At 42.1% G+C, this 23,869-nt stretch overlaps 1 protein-coding gene across 1 annotated transcript; it reads left to right on the forward strand.

The window, feature by feature from the left end:
- The first annotated feature begins 1,234 nt into the window (after positions 1-1,234).
- On the forward strand, positions 1,235-23,076 carry CATSPER3 (cation channel sperm associated 3). Its single transcript, XM_075009947.1, has 9 exons — positions 1,235-1,314; positions 3,790-3,934; positions 5,029-5,182; positions 7,578-7,817; positions 17,231-17,413; positions 18,151-18,291; positions 20,275-20,394; positions 21,296-21,453; positions 22,974-23,076. The coding sequence occupies exons 2-9, from the start codon at positions 3,822-3,824 to the stop codon at positions 23,074-23,076; spliced, it is 1,212 nt and encodes a 403-aa protein (XP_074866048.1). The 5' UTR covers positions 1,235-1,314; positions 3,790-3,821.
- Positions 23,077-23,869: the final 793 nt, after the last annotated feature.

The following is a 23,869-nucleotide window of genomic DNA, read 5'->3' on the forward strand; positions in this document are numbered from 1 at the left end:
ATTGTGGGATAGGCACCCACAATGCACTGCTGCCACAGTTGAACTTAAGCAATCTGATGGGGGCACACTGTCGACCTTGTGAGCAGTCTCAGACACTCAACTTCGACTTAATAAAATCTAGTAACAGAGAGGAAGCCTTGCTAGTCTATACACTATCAAAACAAAAAGCAGTCAAGTAGCACTTTAAAGACTAGCAAAATAGTTTATTGGGTGAGCTTTCGTGAGACAGACCCACTTCTTTGGACCATAGCCATACCAGAACAGACTCAGTATTTAAGTATTTAAAAATTTTCGGGAAGAAGGGGTCTCCGGAAGAAGGACTTCCTTCCGGAAGCCCCCCCCAGGGGTCACGCTTCTACACAGCATTTTGGAGTCTGGAAGAATGGTCTTCCGGACTCCAAATCATGTGACGTTGTGTTATGATGTGACAAATCATGTGACGTTATGTTAATGAGGCACGGGGAATTTGCATCCATGCCTCATAAGCATTAGCATGCATCTTCCAAAGGAAGTGGCCTGTGTAGAAACGGCCATAGATTTTTTTAAGGCCAAAAGGGACCACTAAGATCAGCTAGTTTGACTTCCTATATAACAAGCCAGGAGTGTGCAAAGTGTGTGGGGGTTGGGGGGAAAGTGTGAAATGTCATAAGAGGGGTGCAGTACAATCCACTGCTGGGTCTCAGGCTCATGCAGCTCATTAAAAAAGTTGAAATTTGTTACTGTTTTTATGTCTGTGTAGTCACATTTATATACTGATTAATAAAGCTTTTACATTCTGCAGACTTATTTTCTTACACATGCTGAAAGGTCTTTTTTTCCATATATGAACATAACCAAAATTTCTGTTGGTTTGGATTACAGAAGATGGGTTGGAAGGCCCTGCTAATTGCAGGGATGAAAAGTGGAGCCTGATGTAAAAAGTGTTCTGACCCCTCTAAAGCCATGGGATTTTTCTAAGTGATCCTTCCATCAAGCCCAGAACTTCTGGTGGAGCTAGGCGATCTCTCTTAATAAGTCACTCCATCTTGATTCTTATAACTTCAAGTGACAGAATCCATCACACCTGTAGGTATAGTGGTGCAGTGATTATTACCCGACGTGAAAAATCTGTACTGTATTTCTAGTCAGAAATTCTTTTGTTTCAGCTTCCAGCCTGTGGAGTTTGTAATGCCTTTGCGAAATGTAAACCCCTTCATTGGATGAAAAGACGTTGACTGTAGCAAGGGAAGTGAGAAATACAAGTTAAACTTCTGTAATCTAGCACCCTCGGGAACTGACCAGTGCCGAATGAGAGAATTTGCCAGACCACAGGAGGTCAGTATTGTCTAGCAGCATTACCAACACTTGCACTGCTTACTGAGCTGTTAGAAGACATTTAAGGGTAAATTATAGGTAAATAACAGCACAGAACATTGAGAGCCAGGACTGGTGGCTATAAACAAACTTTATGCGACCAGGGGAAACTCGGCCACACGCATAAGTGGTCTTCCAGCTAACTAAAATCATGCTGGATTACATGTGTTTCCAGATGAAAGAGTTCCGGATTAGAGGTTCAACCTGTAGTAAAAGAGACCAGTTATACTTTCTGGTGCTGCAGGAATTGCTGCAGAAACAAATTAGAGATCAGCATCCCACTCTGTGCCCTTTGCTTCTTAAAACAGAAAATATATATAATTAGACAGAGAAAAGGGGGGAAAGATGACCCTATTCAAATTTAAGCATATGAAAAGGAGTCATGATTTCACAACCCAGTCCTCATGCATTCAGACTGAGGCTGCTGCTTTTCTTTGAAATGAAGCAAAACTGAGCAAACAGCCATTTGATTGGTGGGCTGGATGGTGTACCTAGGAGAGGGGGCTGCTGTTACCTCTTTCTCTCTGGTGGGCTCTTGAGCTCTGTTTGATTACATGGCCCTGATTTAGCAAAGTGCTGAAGCACAGGCCTAACTTTAAGCATCAGTTGAATAGCTCCTGCTTCAAGTTACCAGGGCATTGCTGAATTGGTGCCTTCAATATACAGTAAGGGCTCGTCTACGCTACCACCCTCCTTCAAAGGAAGGATGGTAAGTAGGGTGTTGGGAGTTTACTAATGAAGAGCTGCGCTACATAGGCAGCACTTGATTAAGCAAATTTCCCCCGTGGCAACTTTGAAGTACCAGCTCGTGTCTAGCCGTGGCTCACTGGGGAGTAAAGGGACTTTGAAGTTGCCCTGGCACTTTGAAGTACCGGTGGGTGAGCCCTGGCTAGGTATGAGCCAGTACTTTGAAGATTAAAACTTGGAAGTTGCCGTGGGGGGAATTTGCTTAATGAAGTGCTGTCTATGCATGGCAGCACCTCATTAGTAAACTCCCAACATCCTACTTATCATCCTTTCTTCGAAGGAGGGTGGTGGCGTAGACACAGCCTAAGAGATTTTCATTTACCATTTGTCTCGTTCTGGAATAATAGAAACTTTCACCAAGAACTTGTTACTGAAAGGCTTGTAGAGAGAATCTGGCTGGCATCCAGCAATTAAAAACTAAAGTCTTTTTTCCGCTGCTTTGGCCCATCACAAGGCATAAATAATAAAAATTAATTTAATTTCACCTTGGTGCACAAATGTCCATAGTTTTTTAAAAAGATGTCTGCCAGCCAGACTGAAATATAAATTAAAACAGAATCAACAGCAAAATTGTTTCCCTGTCTCAGATTGTTTTAGATTATTATAGTGTAAATAATTCTAAAAACCTCATTTTCTTTCCTCTGGCTGTTTGCTTTTCTTGGAGGTGAGTCAGTAAAATAGGACTAGTTAACTTCATACTTGTTTCTAATCACTTTTATGCCCTGGTCCTTCTTCATTAGTACGAGTCTGTGATTAAATGGGAAATGGCATAGCTTAAATGCAGGACTAGATTAAGGGAATCCACCCCTGTAGTCCTGCCTCTGTGCCAACGTGGGGAGAGGAGGGCCCCATCTCTCTCAGGTAGGCTGGGCCACAGCATGAGTTCCCTTCTTTCCCCTTGGAAAGAATCAACCTTCTTCCACCCAGAGAGGAAGAGGTAACAGCAGCCCCCTCTCCTATGTACACCACCCAGCTACTGGGTTGTATCTACTTGGATGAATGAATGGATCCCTGCACTCTTCTCCTATCTCACTCATAGCCCTGTGCAGCGGGTGGCATTGATTGGCTCTCCCAGAGCAGCACATCTTTGAGTTAACATTGCACTGAGTTGCATGGGGAAGATCACACCTTTCAGGCCATGTACAGACTCAGGCAGCCATCACTGAACTGGTTTCATCTGGGCCATAGGTCTTAAACTTTCCTTCATAACTACAAGGCAATAAACTTACTAATGAAAGCTGTGGTTCTGGTGCAGTAGTCAGCTGGCTCCAGGATCCAGATTCCTAGGCATATGGTTACAGTAGCCATGGCTTAATCTGGCCCTAGAGAAACATTTTTAAAAATGAACAATAACTTGTGTGAACTTAAAAAGATTTCTATTGATACTAGATCTGTATGTTCTTTAAAGAACCCCTCACGTTTTGCGCCTCAGCCGCTTGACGCTGTTGAGCCAATGTTGCATTACATTTTCAAAAGAGTGAATGCTTATTGCCGTCTTGTCTTCATGACAATAGTTTTCATTTGCCCAGCAGTTTGTTTCAAGTGTATTATTTTTATGCCTCAAAGTGACCTCATAAAGTGATGATGTCAAGTACAAAATTCCATTCTTTTCTGTATAGAGTATTTCTTTTCACTGTGCTTGGCCTTGTGCATTCTGGGTTATTCAGGGAATATATTATGCTCACCTAGATCTCCTAAATTAATTATCTGAAAGTTTGAGTATGGAGTCAACAGAATCTTTGAATCAGCGACGACTTACGTCAAACTTGGTTGTTGAAAAATTTAAGTCCTCGTCTGATGCTGAAGTGAAATATGCTCTGTTCTGGCCATTCAGGTAAGTACCTGACCAAGGCCTTTTAAATATGTATTTAAGTTTTGCTCTGCAAAGAAGTTATGAGTCAGATTCATCCTACCTGTAACTCAAGCTACCAAGTGATGAATTTGATCATTATTTATGTTCACGTTATTTATGTACGGGTTGCATCTCCCAAATCTGGGGCTCTGGTTTGGCAACATCCGTGGTCTGGCAGAGCCATGCATGTGTAAGGACCAGAGAGCCCTGGAGCTGGGAGCCCTGCTGGCAAGGGTTGTCCAGGGGCCCTGCCGGCTAGGAGCCCAGTGATGCCAGCATCTCAGACATCAAGGCTGGCGCATCCAGCTGTGGAGTTGAGGCTGGAGCCAGTGTCTGGCAAGCCACCTGAAGCTGGTGTCTGTAGGGCCTGGGCTGGGGCTGGAGCCTGAATGTGTAGGGCTGGAGCCAGCATCCAGCAGCTTAGCCAGTGCAGGAGCCTGGGCTGGCAGCCACAGGGCTGGGACTATGGCCCAGGCCAGCAGTCCAGCCATGCTAGCAGCAGGAAGCAGCCTGGGGAGGCCAGAGGGAGGGGACCTCCCGTGGTCTGGCAAATTCCCTTCTTCAGGACCAGGATTTTTGTTTCCTGGTTCATTAAATTTCTGTGATCATTTCAGTAAGTCTTTCGTGAGGGAGTCTGTTCATAAACATTAATTTAAATTAAATAGCAAACAAATTTTGCCCTAGAGCCTTTAAATTGATTGCTGATGAGATGGGGCACATATCAGTCTGGGTATTCTGAAGAAAGAAAGGGAACTTGTTGTCTTGGAACTTCTTGAAAAATATCGAGAGCTTCTCAGTGATTCTGCATTAAAATAAAAATTAAAAAATTACACTGAACTTGTGCATCTATTTTTAACTGCTAGTAGATTTCCCAAGGGAAGGGTCTGTGTTCTTTGTTGTTTCCATTTGTAATCGGTATTTGTGGATGTCTAAAAGAGATGGGGAGCAATCAGTCCTGTGCCTGCCTTTGCTGTCTTTTAAAGTCATTGAGAAGAAGACTCAGCCTGTCATTTGCCAAACTCATAATGGTCCTAGAATTTACGAATTTTTTTTTTGTCCCTTCAATTTTTTGGTAGGAGAAAAGACTCTGAATTTTGTGCATATATACACAGATTGCTGGAGAATCCCCTGTTCAACTCAATCATGATAAGTGTCATCTCACTCAATGCACTATTCTTGGCTATGGAGACTGATCATGATATTAGACTTCATTCTTATGCTTATCTGGAGGTAAGGAGCTGCATAGTAAAATAGATACATTTGTCCATTTCACTAGCATCTGCTGAAGATATAGAAAGTTTTTGAAATGTTTTTTCTATCCACGAGTAATCGAGTAGTAAAGTGGAAGAAAAATGGGAGCCTGCATTACTGAAATCTGTATGTCACCAGTTTTTCATCTACAAAGCGCTTGAGTATTAGTATGCATTGGGGCAGATCCTCATGATGTAAGTGGATGTAGCTCCATTAACACTAGTTTGCATCAGCTCTAGATCTAGGCCAAGTTGCTCTGAAAGAAGAATCTGGCAACAAGTAAAGCAACATCACCAAGATGCTCTAATTAATGCCAGCTCGAGTGGGCCCCTCCTTCTTGTCCCCTAGCTCAAGATTGCTAGAGTGGTCTCTGGCCTAGCCCCTTTTTGTCCCTGGACTGCCCCAGATTGTTTTTATGCCCAGAATGGCATTAAACTGGCGGTGCTGGTTTTATACCATTGGGGCATTCGCCTAAGGGCATGTCTTCACTATGTGGAAGATCAACCTGGTCAGGGTCAATTTTCCAGGGTTTGATTTCTCACACCTAATAGGGACTCACAAAGTCAAACTATCATGTGTCAACAGTTGACCCCTGTACTCCTCAATATTGTGAGGAGGAAGAGAGGTCAACAGGACAGTTTATCCCTTTGACCTCCCTCTGTGTAGACAGCCAGATAAGTCAGTTGTGGATAAGTTGATCCCAGCAACACAATTGCCATAGGTAGAATTGCATATCTACAATTTACTTTAATGTCTAATGTAGAGTTGGCCTGTATCAGGCAACCATATCTCCGTTGTGCTGCTAGACTGACCCCAATGGGATTAACCAGGACTAAATCTCTGACCCCAAATGTTGAAATAAAAATTATTTTCTAAAATTAAATAAATGAATAAACACAGTGGTTGAAGCCCAGTTCTAGAGACCATCCCTACAATAGCATTTTGGTGGACGTGGCTGTGTGCTGATAGGTAACCCAAGTGTGTGTCTATAATGGGGATAGGGCAGAAAAGAAAACCCATTTATTGTTACTGATTTTTTTTTAAATATCATAACTGGGTCCTTTTTTGTTGTCACCAGTATTTTTGTTAAACATTAAGTTAACACCACTGATTTTACCTTATATTTTTAATATTCAGTTTTCACATTGAAAAATACTTATCTCCCATGTTCACCTTGATTTTTATTTCTCTTACACAAGTCAGCTACAGTACACAAATCTCTGAGTTTCTATAACATACCCTAATAATGTGGAAACCAAAAGGCAAACCTGGGTAACGTCAAGAAGTCCATTCACATCTTGGAAAGTTTTTTAGAATTCTAGTTCCAGAATAGACCCTGCTTAGGGAAGGGGAAGACGAGTCATCTGGAGGCAGGAACAGGAACAGGAAATGAGGTAGCAGAAGGATTTAGGTTCTTTTGTTGGTGCTACCACTAACTTGGGCCAAACCACATCTGTGCCTCAGTTTCCCCATTTCTACAATATCCCCTGAAAGGTTCATACAACCGTCAATAGCAGATAAAATTGTTTTATGATTAGTGACATATTTGGCATTTGCCCAACTCCCTTAAACAAAAATCTTTAGCCCCTTTCATGATCATTTTGCACTTTTGATGACAATCCTTCAATGTGAGTGTGCAGTAATGTTATCAAGTTTCACTGGCTCTCTGGCCCATGGCATGAGGCAGTAGATGCAGTAGATAATTCAATCCCCTATGGGAGGCCTATTTTGCTTGATCAGTTTTCATATATTAGCAATTAGTTCATAGTACTAGAAACTGTTCTCATTTCAAGTAAATATTTTTCTGGGTCCTGTTAGCCAAGCTTTGTTTAGACAAGCAAGAACTGTCCTAAGAATTGACTCTGGAGACAAGGAAGGATAATGGTCTACAAATATATTGGATGCCATTATATGTGGTATTTACTGCCCTTTAGTATTTTATGGTATTCCCTGCACTTGGAGTTGTAAATGAGCCATTTCTAGTGTGCTCAGTGTATTTGAAGAATGAAGACATCAAGGATGGAGAGGAATTCTGCAGGATGGTACATGGAAGTACAACCAGGAACATGGGGGGTGAAATTTAAATTGTTAGGGAAGACATTCAGATTTCCTAAGAATGTGGATCCGTGTTATTTTAGGACATTAAATGAGACTGGATAAAGCACTCGCAGATGCAATAGGTGGAACAGACTTAAATGGCAGTAACGATTAAACAGCTGTATTACATCCCTGTGTGTCTAAGAGTAGGAGAGAGCTGATGGTGAATCTAATGCAGGGTGTAACAGGAAGCAATGAAGGCTCTTTCCTTCTGCAATCAAAGATCCCCCTTCCCTGTGCAATAACATGTTCTAGGTTAATTTTTGTTTTCTTTCAGGTGGCTGACCTGATGATTATATCCATCTACACCACCGAGTTTTTGCTGAAGCTCTATGTGGATCCCTTGAATTACTGGAGGAGTGGCCATCACCTGTTTGATGTTATCGTACTAGTCATTGCTTACCTCCCATATACCATTGACAAAAATGATGTCAGACACTACAGGACATGGAGCATAATTAATGGTTTCCAAGCACTCAAGATTCTGAAGCTTGTCTCTTACAGCAGAGGCATGAGGGTAAATGGATGACCTTAGCTAAAGTGGCAACAAACTTCCGATTTTTATATCTAGGTCATTGCAACTGCGCTTGCCTTTCTTTTGATGTCAGTGTTTGTTTTCCAACTTCTTGTTGTTCTTTGGATCACATTCTCCAAAAATAGTGGGCAAGAGAACAACATAAGAAGCATTCTGTCATTCAGAAGGCCTAGGTTCCATAACTTATCCTAAGTTGCTTTTAAATCCTAATTTCTAACATGGCCCTGAACATGAATGATCCTGGATGACTCTTGCAGTTAAGCTGTGTTCTGCACCGCTCGAGCTGTAGCCATTGCTGGTACCTTTTGTAAAAACCAGATAATTTTCATAGTGAAGACAAGGCTTCATTGCCTGGAGTTGTGGGCAATATTTAAGGGAGAGTGCTCAGGGAGTGGCTGATATTGCTCCCTAGGGAATCCGAAGCAATTTTGTAGATCAGTATGCTTTATAATTATCCCTTATCCTCTTAGTGACGTTTTGAGCAGAGGCTCTTCAGGCTTTCGACAGCATGCCATAGAAAGCTAAAAGGACAATTAAAGGGTCATGATGTACTGCACTCATTATCTAATGAGGGCAGAATAAATTGAAGTAAGTGTCTGCACTCAGTGTTGCATCAGTTTAAGTAAATCAATGCAATGTCAGTTGTCAAGTAGGTCTTGGTTTCTAGTTAAAAATGTGTAGGAGCATAATTTTCAATCAGGGCTGTGGAAAAAAAGAATACCTCCAAGCATTGTAGCAATGCTAACAAAACCCTTGGGGTAGCTATGAAGATAGAAGTGTACTTGAATAAATAATATAATTCAGGAAGGCAATGTTCCTACACTCACAAAAAACTCCTTCTGTTGACACGTGCAACATCTGTGGGCTTAAAGCAATGGCTTAAACTGCAGCAAGGGAGATTTAAGTTGGTCATTAGGAAAAATTTCCTGACTGTCAGACTGGTTAAAGACTGGAATAAATTGCCTAGAGAGGTTGTGGAATCTCCACCACAGGAAATATTTAAGAGCAGGTTAGATAGACGTGTCAGGGATGGTCTAGATGGTGCTTGGTCCTGCTGTGAGGGCAGGGGACTGGACTAAATGATCTCTCAAGGTCCCCTCCACTTCTACTGTTCTATGAATTTAGTTGCGTTAGGGGACTATGTAGTGAAGAGCTAGCCTAGGCCTCAGTGACAAATTATTTCAATGTCTGTGCCATTGTAGTGGAAGTAAATGCAGGCATGTAGCACCACCAAATGAATAAGGCAGACGTAGGAAGTGATTGTGGCTGCTTACTAAGGAGACACCTTGTGTCTGTATAATCTTACCAGTTCAAGATGCTCTCCTCTGATTCGCTGCTAAGGGAGCGTGATAAAAGAATGACTCAGGTCAGTCAGGAGAACTTCAGTGAAGTCTGAACAGAGCACCTTATCTGGGAAACACCTGTCTAAAGAATCCACTCTAAAATAGTTTGATGAGAACTGTGTTCCATTCAGTCCTAACTTAATTAGAAAATCACCTAGGTAATGCAAGCGATTTTTGTTCGTCCCTAGAGTGATCATGAGTTGCACTTAATTTTCCTGTAATTAACGCTTTTAGCGGCAATCATTTGTGCTGTTGCATAGAGGTAACTGTGTCTGTTTCAGTGTTCTCTGTATGTCACCATTGTGCGCTGAGCCTTCTGGAATGAAGTTGGTTGTTACTTGAGTATGAGGTGATGGGAGCTGGAGAAATTTATTTTTGAATTTTAAAAAGTACATAGTATAAACATTATTTGCTTTCTCTTTCTCCCAGGCTCAGGAGAGATTTTCCTAGACTCTTCCATTTTAACGCAGTGCTGTGAATGGAAAAAAAATATACGTATTAAAAAGAAGTCACACATACTATTTTAATCCATGGGTTTTTTGCTCAAACCCATACTCCCATACTTAGTATTCTCTGGGCAACCCTGGAGGTTTATTTTTAGTAGGGAATTAATGTGGGTAGTGACTGATCTGCCTGCCTTTCTGCATGTAATTAATAGGGGATAGCCCATCAGAAGTTGAATGTTTATGGGCATAAGGCTCTTATAATGTTCACTTCTGAGCCTTCCTTCCTCTAGTTTGGATCGTAAACTTCAGTGACTGCCAGACTTCTATATGTTAATTATTTGGTGTAGCTGGAAGAGGGGACAAAATTGAGGTATGTGAAATAATGAGCATGTCAGGTGTTGCTATTTATCGTTTCTGTTAAAACTTGAGCAAGCCAAATGAACAGCCACTTACATTTTTTAAAAGGTTTTTTTTTTTTCACCACAGTGCATGACTAACTTGCGGAACTCATCGCCACCAGGTGGTAGTGAAACCAAAGTCTTACCACAGTTTCAAAATATAAAATAATAAAATGTCAGGTAAAATTGGCCATATAACTTGAAGTAGGCACTTAATCTGATTACACACCTTTGAAACTCCCACTAGACACCTCTTTGTTGAATAGTAACAGAGAGATAGCCATGTTAGTCTATATTCCATCAAAACAAAAAAGAAATTCAGTAGCACTTTAAAGACGAACAAAATAATTTATTAGGTGATGAGCTTTCCTAGCACAGACCCACTTAAGTACACCTATTTGCAGCTGTGGGGTCTTAAATACATTTGTAAATCTTGCCCGTAGGAGCCTAAGGTTTAATGAAAGTCAGTGGGACTTAGGTTCCTAAGTCTCTTAGATATTTTTGAAAATTGCACCCTTGGGTATTTCTGTGGACAAGAGTATCCACTTTAAGGGATTAAAAATGAATAAGGAGTATAAATCCTCATGCTTCTGGTCATCAACCTGCCACATCCTGTTTCAGAGCAACAAGAACGATCCGCTCTGAGCAGCTTATCCTGTAACCGTCTGTCGTAATGTTTCTCATGTCCTCCTCTGAAGTTTTTGGTACTGGCTGTTACTGGGGCCAGTTTACTCAACAGGCAAATGCTGTGATCCATCCTGGCCTTTGTTGTGTTCTCATTGACCAAAACTCTTTGCTAAAAGACAGTCTTAGTAAAATAGACTACATCTGCCCTGGTGAGCTTTGCTGAAAGGCAGGGAGGTTCTTTGTGCCCATATGCATAGCATAGGTAATTAATTGAAGTCAATATTACCCTTTAACAGGGAAACTGTGTTTAATGCTGAAAACGCAAACATGTAACACATTCTTGGCACAGTTCCAGTTATTAATTAAAAACCTCTTTAAAACACTCTGCCTTCCACCTTGGGGCAATAAATTTCCACATCGAGGAAATAATTTCCTTGTTGTACTCCAGACAGAGCACAGTCCTGTTAGTGGTGATCCCAGTCAGCGTGTAGTCTCCATTCATCCTTATTTCAATTTGAAATAAACTTTTTAAATACTGGGTTGCTGCAAAAATCAACTTTTCTGCCTTTTAAGAAATGTATTTGGGATTCCTTTCAGTGTCGTTCAGTGTTTAGGAAGACCTTGAGCCTACAAAGCTGCTGCTTTCTAGCAGAATCACATAGGAACTCTTATGAATTTCTGGAGGTGAACAGGAATGTCAGGATGCCATAGAAACTAATAAATAGTTGATGCTTCTCTGTGAGGGGCTTTTGCTAGACTATTGTCTCTAATGGCATTTCATGGCTCTCTTGCTACCTTCAGCTGTGGGTGACTGTTGTGTAGGATCATGTTCACACCTGAAATTTGCTGAATGCCATGACATGCCAGGATAAAGACATCACATTTTGGGGATAAATATGTGTGTGTTTTCACTCCCAGAATCAAAAATAAAATTAGTTGCTGAGTGATTGGGATAAACAGCATTTAGGAGCTGACTAGGGCCATGTCTACATTACCCACAAGATCAACCCACACAGGGTCGACATTCCAGGGTTCGATGTTGCGCATGTGGTAGAGACACCTGAAATTGATCTGTCGGGTTGGCAGTTGACTCCTGTACTCCTTGTTATCATGAGGAGTAAAGGAGGTCGACGGAAGAAACTCTCCCATCAACCTTCCTCCATGAGGACACCCAGTAAGTCAGTTGCAGATAAATCAACTCTAGCTGTGCAATTGCTGCAGCCAGAATTGGGAATTGCAATTGACTTACTTGTCTAGTGAAGGTCAAGCCTAGTTTTCCATGGACCAAAGATGAAGGTGACTAGTTTGGGTTACCTAAGAACCAGTGTCTGTACCCAGTTCTCTTAAATGTGTCACGCATTATGTTTGTTATTAACAGCACACTACTTTCCTATAAGAAAGGCCATACAGCTTCTTTGTCCTGTAGCCACTAGAGATGTTAACATGATTGTACACACTTAATCAGGTCTGACATTCCATCCAGCAGAGAGCAGGGGTGTTTATAAGCGTGAGGGGGAAGAATATCCCAGTGAGATGCATAAATTATACCTGAGCTTGATAGCACTGCCTATTGTTCAGGTTGCCCAGTACTTCCCATTATAACAGTGGTGCTCAGACTTTCCAGACTACTGTGCGTCTTCTGGGAGTCTGATTTGTCCTGTGTTACTCTCAGGTTACACCTCACTTAAAAAGTATTTGCTCGCAAAAATCAGACATAAAAATACAAGTGTCACAACACAGTATCATTTGGAATATAAATATTGCACTTATATGAAAGTGTATAGTCTATGGAGCAGTGTAAATAAGTAATTGTATGAAATTTTAGTTGGTACTGCTTTGCTAGTGCTTTGTGTGTGGCTTGCTGTAAAGCTAACCAAGTATATAATGGAGTTGATGTACCCCTGGAAAACCTCTTCTTACCCCCACATATATGCATACCACTGGTCGAGAATCACTGCATTCATTATAAGACCCCATTTTCATTTGATTCTACCTTTGTCAAACAGTCCTGCAGGCTGAAATTTTGCATGCTGGGAATCTGCCTCAAGTTATCCTTTTTGGAAAACTTCAGCCAAAATGGTTCAGTCACTTCCAAAGACAAGGCTAGGGAAAATACATTGTTTTGCTCCTGCTAAAAAAACTCTGGCAACCTTTTCTTTGAAAAGCTCTGTTGCTCTTATGTGTTTGGACAGGGGCTGTCTATGTGACGTGGTGCTGGGTTTTCTGATTGAAATTAATGTTTTGCTATGCCCATGAAATTCTGCCCAAGTTGTAAGACTTCCTTTGGACATGCTCAGTAGAGATTTCATAGATTTAAGCAGCTCAAAACTCAGAATCTTCACTGAGCAAACTCTGTCCCTTCATAGGTCCTGTGTGTAACCAGATGGTGCATACCTGACCGCACAGAGTGACTGAGCATGCTCCAGACCAGTCTCATAAGGGCACAGAAGGACTTTCACTGTAATGGTTACTCAGACCTAAGTGGGTCGGGGCACTGAAGCAGAGATCAGGGAGCCTGTCTCTAGTGTTCTCTGTGACCCCTCCCAATTCTCCTCTGCTGGCACAGAGACAACAAGGAAGAGGGGACAAAACAGGACTGGGAGCAGGAGGAAGGGAGTAGATTAGATCATAGAATCTGGTGGGACTAGGACTATGGGGAGGAGAAACTGGGATGGGGAATGCTGGGCAAAGAGCCTGGATGGGGCACTGCTATGGGGAAGGAGGCTTGAAGGGGAGGGGAGGCTGGAACGGGAAGCTTGTGAGGGAAGAGAGGCTGGGACAGGTTGGGCAAGAAGACAAGGACTGAGATCCAGTGAAGAAAATATGAATATGGGGAAGGACTTGGGAATCAGATGGCTGAGGGAAAAATTTTGAGATGAATGAGTAGCCAAGGTGGGAAATTTGGGCTGGCCGTTCATGGAGTCGAGGAACCATTGGAACTATAGTCTTTAATTACATCATCACATACTAATTTTATGCCAGGATGTCAGCTTCATTCACTTAACAGGACGGATGGTGCTCACTTACAGAACAGCTATTCAATATTCTGGTTTCTCTTCATTGTTCTGTGCATGACCCAGGGCCTTATTTCTTGCACACTATTCAAATGCTGCTCTGAAAACGGGATTATTGATTTTGCCATGGGCTTTTCTGGGGTGATCATTGCTACAGTATCGGAGTGTTTCACAAACACCCCCTGTGAGGCCACAGGATGTTATCCCCATTGCACAGATGGGGAACTGAGGCACAGACAGATTAGTAAAAAAAAAAATCCACTAATTTTGAGTGCCTAGTCTGAAATTCCATGGTATTCTACGTTACCTTGCTCTTTGTATATTCAAAGCACTTGCAGCTGTGTGAGTGTTCAGCACTTTTGGAAATAAGACCAAGTTTACCATACAAAATGCAATAGTAAGTGACCATCTGGGAGAAGATTAGTTTGTTATTTCCCCAGTATCCCATAGACACTCTGTGGCAGAGGCAGGTATAGAATTCAGTTTTCCAGGGCATCACTGAACTGTCTTAACTATGAGACCATCCTTTTTCTTCCTGAAATCCTTTGCCTTGTTCACTTCACACCTTCCAACTTGCGCAACAGATAAAACAGGGGTCCTACAGACAACAGCCTCTTTTACTACACAGCTTGATTTGTTCTCACAACAGGTCCATCCTGTGCACTAAATCAGAAAAGGGTCCTATGGAAAAAAATACTATGTAGTCTTGTCATCAGACTGTGCCATAAGGCATACATACAATGATGCCCAATTAAGGTTAACCAGGCAATTTTAAGATTGTCCTCCTAACTTCTGAGAGTTTGTATTTGCAACCTTAATAAAGGTCTGTCTTTCAGTTTGTAATACAGATATATCTTCAAGCATTTTTTTATGTTGCAGATTGCTTGACAGTATCTTACAGCTGGATATTTTATTACTTTTCTCAGATTAAAAAAAAAACAACCCCAAGGTCATTTTACCTTTATTAGGCTTTAAATAAATTATTCTCGTCCTCAGAGTCATACCCGGAAAATAGGAAAATGGAGTCCTTTTTGGCTTCATATGGTGTATGATGTATGAAGAGTGCTTAGGGCTCCCAGGAGAAGATCCAGATCTTCATTTTGAGTCCAGGAGTGATTGGCACTAGTGTAGAGTCAGCAATGCCGAGTATTCTATCATTTACTCTTCCGTACTTCAAAAGTGAATTGGGGCATTCTGCACTAGATAAAGTGTTGCTGTGGCTGCAGCAAGCTGGCAGGGCTCTGTCATTAATATTAGAGCCCCACATGACACAGCTGATCTGCTGAGTCATTGTGGTATGCAGTTTGCTGACTCACCTAGGGTGGAACAGATGTGGGAGAGGTTCTCCAGAATTTGGGAATGGGAGAGCTTGAACAGTGGAGATCCTGGAGAGAAGGTCAGGGAAGAAGCTCATACTGAGATTTACAATGTGTTCTTCTGTCTGAATTACTCATAAAGCCAAACTACACAAAATAAGTGAATTTGGACCTTAACTCCAGTTCTGTGTGGTCTGTTAGCACTTAAAATGCTAGCAGTTGGTCTGCGCTATCTCTGCCACCATCGCTACCATTGTTGGAGCTGACAAAGCGGGTCTTTGCCCATGAAAGCTTATGCTCCAATAAATCTGTTAGTCTATATGGTGCCCCAGGACTTCTTGTTTTTGCAGATACAGACGAATACCATTACCTCTCTGATAATTGTTGGAGCTGCCACAGTCAAAAATTGTAAGGAAAAAGGGGTAGCATAGATGCTGCCCTCATATAAAAAAGGCTTCAGCATCTTGCCACACCTGACATCTGGATGGAAGCTCTCCGCCTGAAACTCAATCCATCTAAAATGGAGGTGATGCAAGGAAACATCTGGAGGAATTAACCAGGAGTGTGACTGCTTTCAAAATTATTGATGTGATTATGTATTTCTGAGGGCAGACAAGGTTTAGGAAAACCCGGAACTCTGATTGCAGGGGAAATCCTTAATCCATCATAACAAGATTAACCACTTGGCAATCAGAAGGAATTGCAAAGAACATCTGACATTAACTTTGCTTAAACCTGTAAACCAGGAAGTTCTGCCTCAACATATCAGCTGGGAAGATTATGAAATTTTAATTTGAGATGTTAAAAACTTGAGACATGGCTAGAAAGGAACTGATAAATGGATATCCCTGACTGAGTGTATGATATGAGATCTGTTGGCATTAGCACATTTTTCATAATCAGGGAAGTCATCCAATCCCTTCATTAGCTAGTGTCTGAAGTAATGTAATATTGACACAAGAGGCTGTGTCATTTTCTGCAATTCATTACCAATCATCTGACTTAAGCTGTTTTCCCAAATCAGTACTCCCATCAGTTCTGAATAATTCCTTGTTTACATATTGATATCATCTGTGGGACTATATAATGATTCGTTCTGTCTCTAAGGTTGTTCCTGCCTCAGTGGTTTCTTCATATGGGCAATAGACAGGGATTACCACAGTGGGAAAAGACCATTAGCCCATCTGACAACCTGATTCAGTTCAAGCAGTAATAAATTAGTCTGGTCAACTACACGATGGTCATGGGGTGGGAATTTCTTCCTAACCCTGAGTCATGAGCAGACTCTATACTGAAGCATGAGGATCAATAGGTCTTATAATTTTTAAGCAACTAATTTAATACCAACATTCTCCTCACAAAGTGTCTAATCTTTTATGAACAGAGTCTATCACTCTGTTAATATTGTACAGCTGTGAAACCAACAGGGTTATTAAAATAAGTGTGAAAAATTGTCTTTTTTAAATGCACTCTGTTTGAATTAAAACAAAAAAACAGTCAAGTAGCACTTTAAAGCCTAACAAAATAATTTATTAGATGAGCTTTCATGGGACAGACCCACTTCTTCAGACCATAGCCATTCCAGAACAGATAAATTATTTTGTTAGTCTTTAAAGTGCTACTTGACTGCTTTTTTGTTTTGATACTATATAGACTAACACGGCTCCTTCTCTGTTCCTTTTGAATTGATTGAGTGCCCTTGGTTGTTCTACAGGCCAGCATGAAGCTCTTTATTCTTCATTTTTCCAGTTATTTCTACATTTGTTCTGCTTAATACTAGAATAAACAAAATGAGTGGTAATTACATTGTGGATGGCACAGCTGTTAGCTAGAAGCCATGGAAGCTTACAGTTCAGAAGGAGGGATGGTGAGATCTTGACTGTCTAGCAGCTGGACTCTTGAGATAATAAAGAATAATGCTTGACATTTCTAGAGCCTCTAATTCCAGAGTCCCTATCCCAGGTTTTCACATATAGGCAACACTTCTTTACTACTGACAAGGAGAAGGATCTCTGCTGTACTTTATCGGGATCTTGCTGTTTTCAATATCTGACTTTACAGAGACAGGCCACCTCTCCCAGCACAGCACCCAGGGGGATTGGTTCAGAACAGGGGCAGAGGGAAGAGTGCCACCCATTGAATCCCTGATACCCTTTCCAGTGTGGTCATGTGAATTAAACAAGCATTGTCTTTCCTTTAGATCTTCTTGTCTCCTCTCTAAACTGAATGGACTTGTTTTTCTCTGTTGCAGAGTTTGATAACAGCTCTAGGCCAGACTGTGAAGACAGTGATCTATGTTCTTGTCTTGCTGTTCCTGTTAATGTTTATCTTTGCCATTTTGGGTTACGGATTGTACGGAGACCCTGAAACTGGAGACAGTAAAAACTGGGGCAACCTAGCATCTGCCCTTTTCACTCTCTTCTGTTTAGTAACGGTAATCTCTAGTGTCCTTTCCATTGTATGTCTGCCTGTTAAAGAAACTGTTGTAACCACTACCTCTGGTTTTGGCAGGGATGTTGGGGAAGCCATTTAATTAAATTGAGATTGTTCTCCTGTTGCCTGGCTTTTATTTAATGTCAGTTGGTTGTGAAAAATTCAGTCTGATGGATAGATTCATTTTGCTGCTACAGGTTGAACCTCTCTAATCCAGACCTTTCTTGTCTGGCAACATCTGTAATCCAGCATGATTTTAATTAGCTGGATGACCACTTATCATGGGTGCGGCCAAATTTCCTATAGTCCCATAAAGTTGTTTACAGTCCTGGCTCTCAGTGTTCTGTACATTTATTTAGCTGTAATTTACCCCAAGTGTCTTCTAAGTGTCCAGTAAGCAATGAAAGTGTTGGGAATATGCTAGACAACATTGACCTGTGGTCTGGCAAATTATTTTTTGTGGCCACCAGTCAGAGCCAGAGGGTGCCGGACAAAAGAGGTTCAACCTCTACTAAACATTCAGAGGAGAAAGTTTTTTGTGCTGACAGCAGTGGGCTAGGTAATAGCTTTCACATGGCATCTGAGTTAAACTTGGAACTCTAAGTAACTGGGGGAAAACTGAGTTTGTTTAAAAAAAGAGAGAGAGAGAGAGAGAGGGAGGGAGGGAGATATTTAATCTCATCTGTGAGTCAAACTGTGGCTTTAAATAAACTGATCAGAGATTCAATGCCTCTGCAGGTGGATGGCTGGACGGACTTACAGAATGAACTAGACCAACGTGGTTTTAGTTCTAGCAGAGCCTTCACAATAGTGTTCATCCTGCTGGGGTTCTTTGTGTTTTTCAATATGTCTATTGGAGTTGTGATCATGAATATCCAGGTAAGTTGGTGACAAGTATCAGAGGGGTAGCTGGGTTAGTCTGTATCTTTGAGAACAACAAGAGCTACGTCTACACATGTATGCTACATCGAAATACCTTATTTTGATGTAGCGAAATTGAAATAAGCTATTTCGATGAATAGTGTCTACACGTCCTCCAGGGCTGGTGCCGTCGACGTTCAACTTCAACGTTGGGCAGCACCACATCGAAGTAGGTGCTGCAGGGGAGCGTCTACACACCAAAGCAGCCCACATCGAAATAAGGGTGCCAGGAACAGCTGCAGACAGGGTCACAGGGTGGACTAGCACTTCCCGGGCAACAGCAAGCCGGTCCCTTAAAGGGCCCCTCCCAGACACACTTGCACTAAACAGCACAAGATCCACAGAGCCAACAACTGGTTGCAGACCCTGTGCATGCAGCATGGATCCCCAGCTGCAGCAGCAGCAGCCAGAAGCCCTGGGCTAAGGGCTGCTGCACACGGTGACCATAGCGCCCCACAGGGGCTGGAGAGAGCGTCTCTCAACACCTCAGCTGATGGCCGCCATGGCGGACCCCACTATTTCGATGTTGCGGGATGCGGATTAGCTACATGTGCCCTACTTTGACGTGCAACGTCGAAGTAGGGTGCTATTCCCATCTCCTCATGAGGATAGCGACTTTGACGTCTCGCTGCCTTACGTCGATTTCAACTTTGAAATAGCGCTCGCCATGTGTAGATGTGGCGGGCGCTATTTCGAAGTTGGCGTGGCTATTTTGAAGTAGCCGGCACGTGTAGACGTGGCTAAGAAGTCCTGTGGCACCTTATAAACTAACAGACATTTTGGAGCATAAGCTTTGGCGGGCAAAGACCCGCTTCATCAGATGCATGACTCATGCGTCTATTGAAGCATGCCTTTGCCCATGAAAGCTTATGCTCCAAAATATCTGTTAGTCTATAAGGTGCCACAGAACTTCTTGTTGTTCAGGTAAGTTGGATTTCCCTTATTCTTTGTGTTTCTGTAGCTTTGGGGCCATTGGTCTGAAAGCAAGTGTGTTCACCTTTGGAAACCTGGTTTTCTGACACTGTTGGAGACTGAAATCCTCCATCCACTTAATTGGGATAAAACTCCTTCTCCACACAGCCCTGCTAGTTTGCCTCAGACCTAAAGATGGCATCTTCAGGGGAGAATGGTAATGAATTTACTGTCCCCACTCAGGGTCAGTCTACGCATATGTACAAATGCAGTTGGACAGTGCTTTGGCCCTTTTTTGTATCATGCAGAAGCAAACAGAGCCAGTCAGAAGCTCTCCAACCTCAGCTGCTAAGGTTCTGCTGTCCTTCCAGTCAGAGGTGGGAAAAATACCCAAAAAGTTACTTGAGAAAGTACAGCTGCTCGGGGAATGTACTCACCTACAAGTCTCCAGTGTCCTTCTGGAAAACAACTTGAGTAAAAGCACCTCCCCCGGCCCCCAACAAGCATCATATATTTATTGTCCTCAAGTAAGTGAAAGCAGCTGCACTTTTGTTCACATCACTTTTTGAGTACTTTTCCCACCTCTGCTTCCAGTGCTATCAGCTGCCAACTCCTCCCATACACGAGGATAATTGAAGTTTGCCTTCAGCCCTACACACTGCAACAATGCCCACCAGAACCAAGAGCAAATCTGTGTCCATTTCAATTCATGGCCTTCTGCAGGGTTCCTTGCACCTTCTCCTTGAAGCATTCAGCACAGGCCACTGCTGGACTGGCCCAGATGAACAGCTGCTCCAGTTTTTGTCCACTATGGTCCTGTGTCATCCTGGGTGAAACAGTTAGTGAGGATGCCAATTGTGAGGTGAAAGTCTGTTGGACGGGCCCTACCAAACTGTAGGTGGTAACAGCTGTGGTGCTACCAGTCTGGGCTGTATGTAGACCAGTGACTTAAAGGCAAAGGTGTTTCTGACTAATCACCTGCATTATCCAACTAAGATTATTTAACATGCACTGTTTTGGTGTTTGTAGGGCTCCACTCAGAATTATGAACGAGAGCGTAAAGCAGAAAAACTGGCTGCTCTGCAGGCAAAAAAGCAGGCTCTATTAAAAAGACAACAGGAAGAAGTAAACATGCTAATGCACCAGCAGGTAGATGTACTGAATTTACCTGAAGTTATTGAACAACATAAGTATCACAAGCCTATTTAAGTGTCAGAGAGGTAGCTGTGTTAGTCTGTATCTTAGAGAACAGCAAGAAGTCCTGTGGCACCTTATAGACTAACAGATGTTTCAGAGCATAAGCTTTCGCGGGCAAAGACCCACTACATCTGACGTATGTTATTAGAGGAACAATCTCTTTGGAGGAAATCCTGAACTGTCTTCCCCTCTGCCAGGTCTCATAGTTGTTCACGTGCAAGACAATGATCCTGTGACACTCCCGAAAAGAGTGTAAGTTTAAGAGTGCAATGTTCTCTCTAGGTATATCTGCACTGCAGCTGAGACTGTACTTCCCCAACCAGTTAGACAGACTTGCAGGATCTCTTCTTGCACTGCACCATCAGAGGATCCAGCTGGCAACCTGAGCTCAGACTCAGGAGGTCAGGTCAGTCTGAGCTCTAGTTGCAAATTCATGCTGCTGTTTTTAGTACGTTAGCTCAAACCAAGCTAACGCTAGCATGTCTACCTGAGCTGGGAGGCTTGCTCCAAACTGCAATGTAGACATACACTTTGTGTTTTAAAAACAAAAGTTATTTGGCCAAATTTCCAGGCCCTCTTCCAGTTTTGCACACTTGTTAATGCTCATGAGACCAGGCATTCATCCCTCCTGTACATTGCCAGAGCAATCAGTTGTGTATGCGAAGCTAGGTGTGCAAAACTGGAGATCTGGGTAGAAATTTCTGGTTAAATTAGTTCCGTCTGTCTCCACAGTCCTTGTGCTGCTATCTGCTTTTATAAAGTTCCTTCAGATACCTGGAGAATGCAAATCCCTGTATAAAACCCTCCTTTATTGTAACAATGTGTTTTCCTGGGATTTTCTTTTTCACATTAGAAAACCAGTGAATATAAAACCTTCAGTGAATTGGTGGAGGACTTTAAAAAGACATTACATCATTCTGATCCTATGGTCTTAGAAGACTTCTGTGCCAGTATTCCATTCATCGATCTTTATTTGACTTCCCTCGATGTTCAGGACAATACAGTTTATAGGTAAGTAACTTCTTCAAATACCTAAAAGAAGGTTACAAGGAGGAGGGAGAAAAATTGTTCTCCTTGACCTCTGAGAATAGGATAAGATGCAATGAGCTTAAACTGCAGCAAAAGAGGTTTAGGTTGGACATTAGGAAAAACTTCCTGTCAGGGTGATTAACACTGGAATAAATTGGCTAGGGAGGTTGTGGAATCTCCATCACTGAAGATATTTAAAAGCAGGTTAGATAGACACCTATCAGGGATGGTCTGTGTTTGGTCCTGCCATGAGGTCAGGGGACTGGATTCAATGACCTCATTTTGGCTGTGTTACTGGAGAATCTGTGACCAATTAGTTTCCTTGGGTGAAAAAGCTGCAGATCTCTTAAAGGGCTGTGAGGGCACACATTGACATTTGATTTAACTGAAGCTGATTGTGAGGCCATGTCTGTGTTACCCATCAGATTGACAGGCAGTGAGGAATACTGTGAACCCAAACTAAAAGGTTGCCTGAAAAGTAATCCTCTTCAACAGGACTACACTAATGCAAAGGAGGAACCTTCTAGCTCACACTCGCAGCACCCATATGATTGCACAATGATTTGCCATGCTGGGAATCTGAGTCTGGTTCCTAATCTTGGTCCTTCCCATTTGAGTCTGGGAGCTCTTCAGATGCACTCCAGTAACAAAGCCTTGGCTGCACATTTGTGTATGATAGTCTTTGGTAACACACCCAGAGCCTGGAGATCAGGCGTTTGTGCTCCAAAACTTCTTGAGCTAAAGGAGAAGGTATGAGAGGAGAGGATCATTAGGTTGCACTGTACTGGCTGGCTTATGAAGAGGAGCTAAGTGATCCCAAACCCTTGAGCACATTTGAATTTCTTTTAGTAATCTGTGGTAATCTGTACACACTGGCCAATACATTTACAGGCTTCCACCCCAGGAAAGAGTGTAAGGAAAAAGGGGAGTACTAGATATCACTCTAACCTCCTGAGGTGGAGGTCTTCAATGATAATGATGAAATCTGGCAGGGGAACTGCTGTCCAGCACTACTCTTTCACTGATGAGAGCACTATCGTGATCTGGTCCCGTGTGGGATGGAAGGAGTAAGAAATGAGAATACTCAGAACCTGGCAAGTGCAGAGTCTTCTGTTAAGAGGATGAAAAGGGAATGCACATGCTGAAATACTGCTAAAACCAAGAAAAAGCCCGCAGGAAATTTCACTGTATATTAGGACCTGATTTGTCATCTGTTACTACAGGAAAAGTTGGATTTCCTTGGAGATCAAGTAAAAAAAAAATCTTTCTTCATTGTTATGCATGGAACCCTGCTCCTAAAAAGCTGATTATCCAGTTATTTATAATTATCCAATTATTGTTCATCATTCCTTTTCTCTCGTTACATGAACAGGAAAGGTCAGCTTAGTTGAAGAGACAATAGTTACACGTATCGTTTTTTCCACTAGACTTTTCATATTACATTTGGATGCACTGAAATCATCGGTTATTATTTCAGCCATGCTCTTGTATTCCTCCTGTAGGTTACAAGAACTCTATCACGAGGTTGTTGTCACATTGAACACCGTGTTGGAAGATGTAAGAGAAAAATCCATGCAGTCCTCAGAGACAGATTTGAAGAGTTAAAAGTTCTAATATGGAACAGGTGATGCTTTGCCATTGTAAAAAGTACTGCATAAAAACAGAGCACAAACCTACATGAATAAAAATAACTGAGGAGATTTATTTTCCCCTTCAATAATGTACTGTGGAATGTCTCCTTAAGATAATACTTCACACTAATACAGTAGCTGTGATAAGAGGCAGTGTGTATTGATGGATAGAATGCTTGCCTGGGATTCAGAAGACCTGGGTTTTATTCTGAACCCTGTGACTAGCCTGGTGGGTGACCTAAAAAAGGTTGCTTCACTGCTTTGTGCCGCATTTTCTTCATTCATAAAATGGAGATAATGATACTGACATCCTTTGTAAAGTGCTTTGAGAGGTACATGAACACCTGTTAATGAATCCCCAAAAGCAAACATGATTCAGGGGTACATTAACTGGAGTTGTAAGCAAGACATGAGAAGTAATTCTTTCACTCTGACAAGGTAGCTCTTTACCCATGAAAGCTTATGCTCCAATAAATCTGTTAGTCCGTAAGGTGCAAGGGACTTCTCATTGTTCTTTCACTATACTCTGGACTTTTTAGGCCTCAGCTGGAGTAGTTTGTCCAGTTCCAGGCACCACACTTCAGAAAAGAGGTGGACAAATATCAAAGGTCCAGAGAAGACCAGCTAAAATGATGAAAGGTCTGGAAAACATGGACTATGAGGGAACATTGAACAAACTGGCTTTGTTTAGTCTGGAAAAGACAAGACTGAGAGCAGACATGGTAGCAGCTTTCAATAATCTAAAAAAATTGTTAGAAGAAGGAGGG

The sequence above is a fragment of the Carettochelys insculpta genome, chromosome 15 (assembly GCF_033958435.1).
Source record: "Carettochelys insculpta isolate YL-2023 chromosome 15, ASM3395843v1, whole genome shotgun sequence".
Taxonomy (NCBI): Eukaryota; Metazoa; Chordata; order Testudines; family Carettochelyidae; genus Carettochelys; species Carettochelys insculpta.

Bases quoted from the DNA above. Each gene is read 5' to 3' on its own strand.
- CATSPER3 (XM_075009947.1), top strand. From the start codon at position 3,822: ATGGAGTCAACAGAATCTTTGAATCAGCGACGACTTACGTCAAACTTG. The intron at 3,935-5,028 runs GTAAGTACCTGA...ATTTTTTGGTAG, and splicing joins GCTCTGTTCTGGCCATTCAG to GAGAAAAGACTCTGAATTTT. The intron at 5,183-7,577 runs GTAAGGAGCTGC...GTTTTCTTTCAG, and splicing joins ATTCTTATGCTTATCTGGAG to GTGGCTGACCTGATGATTAT.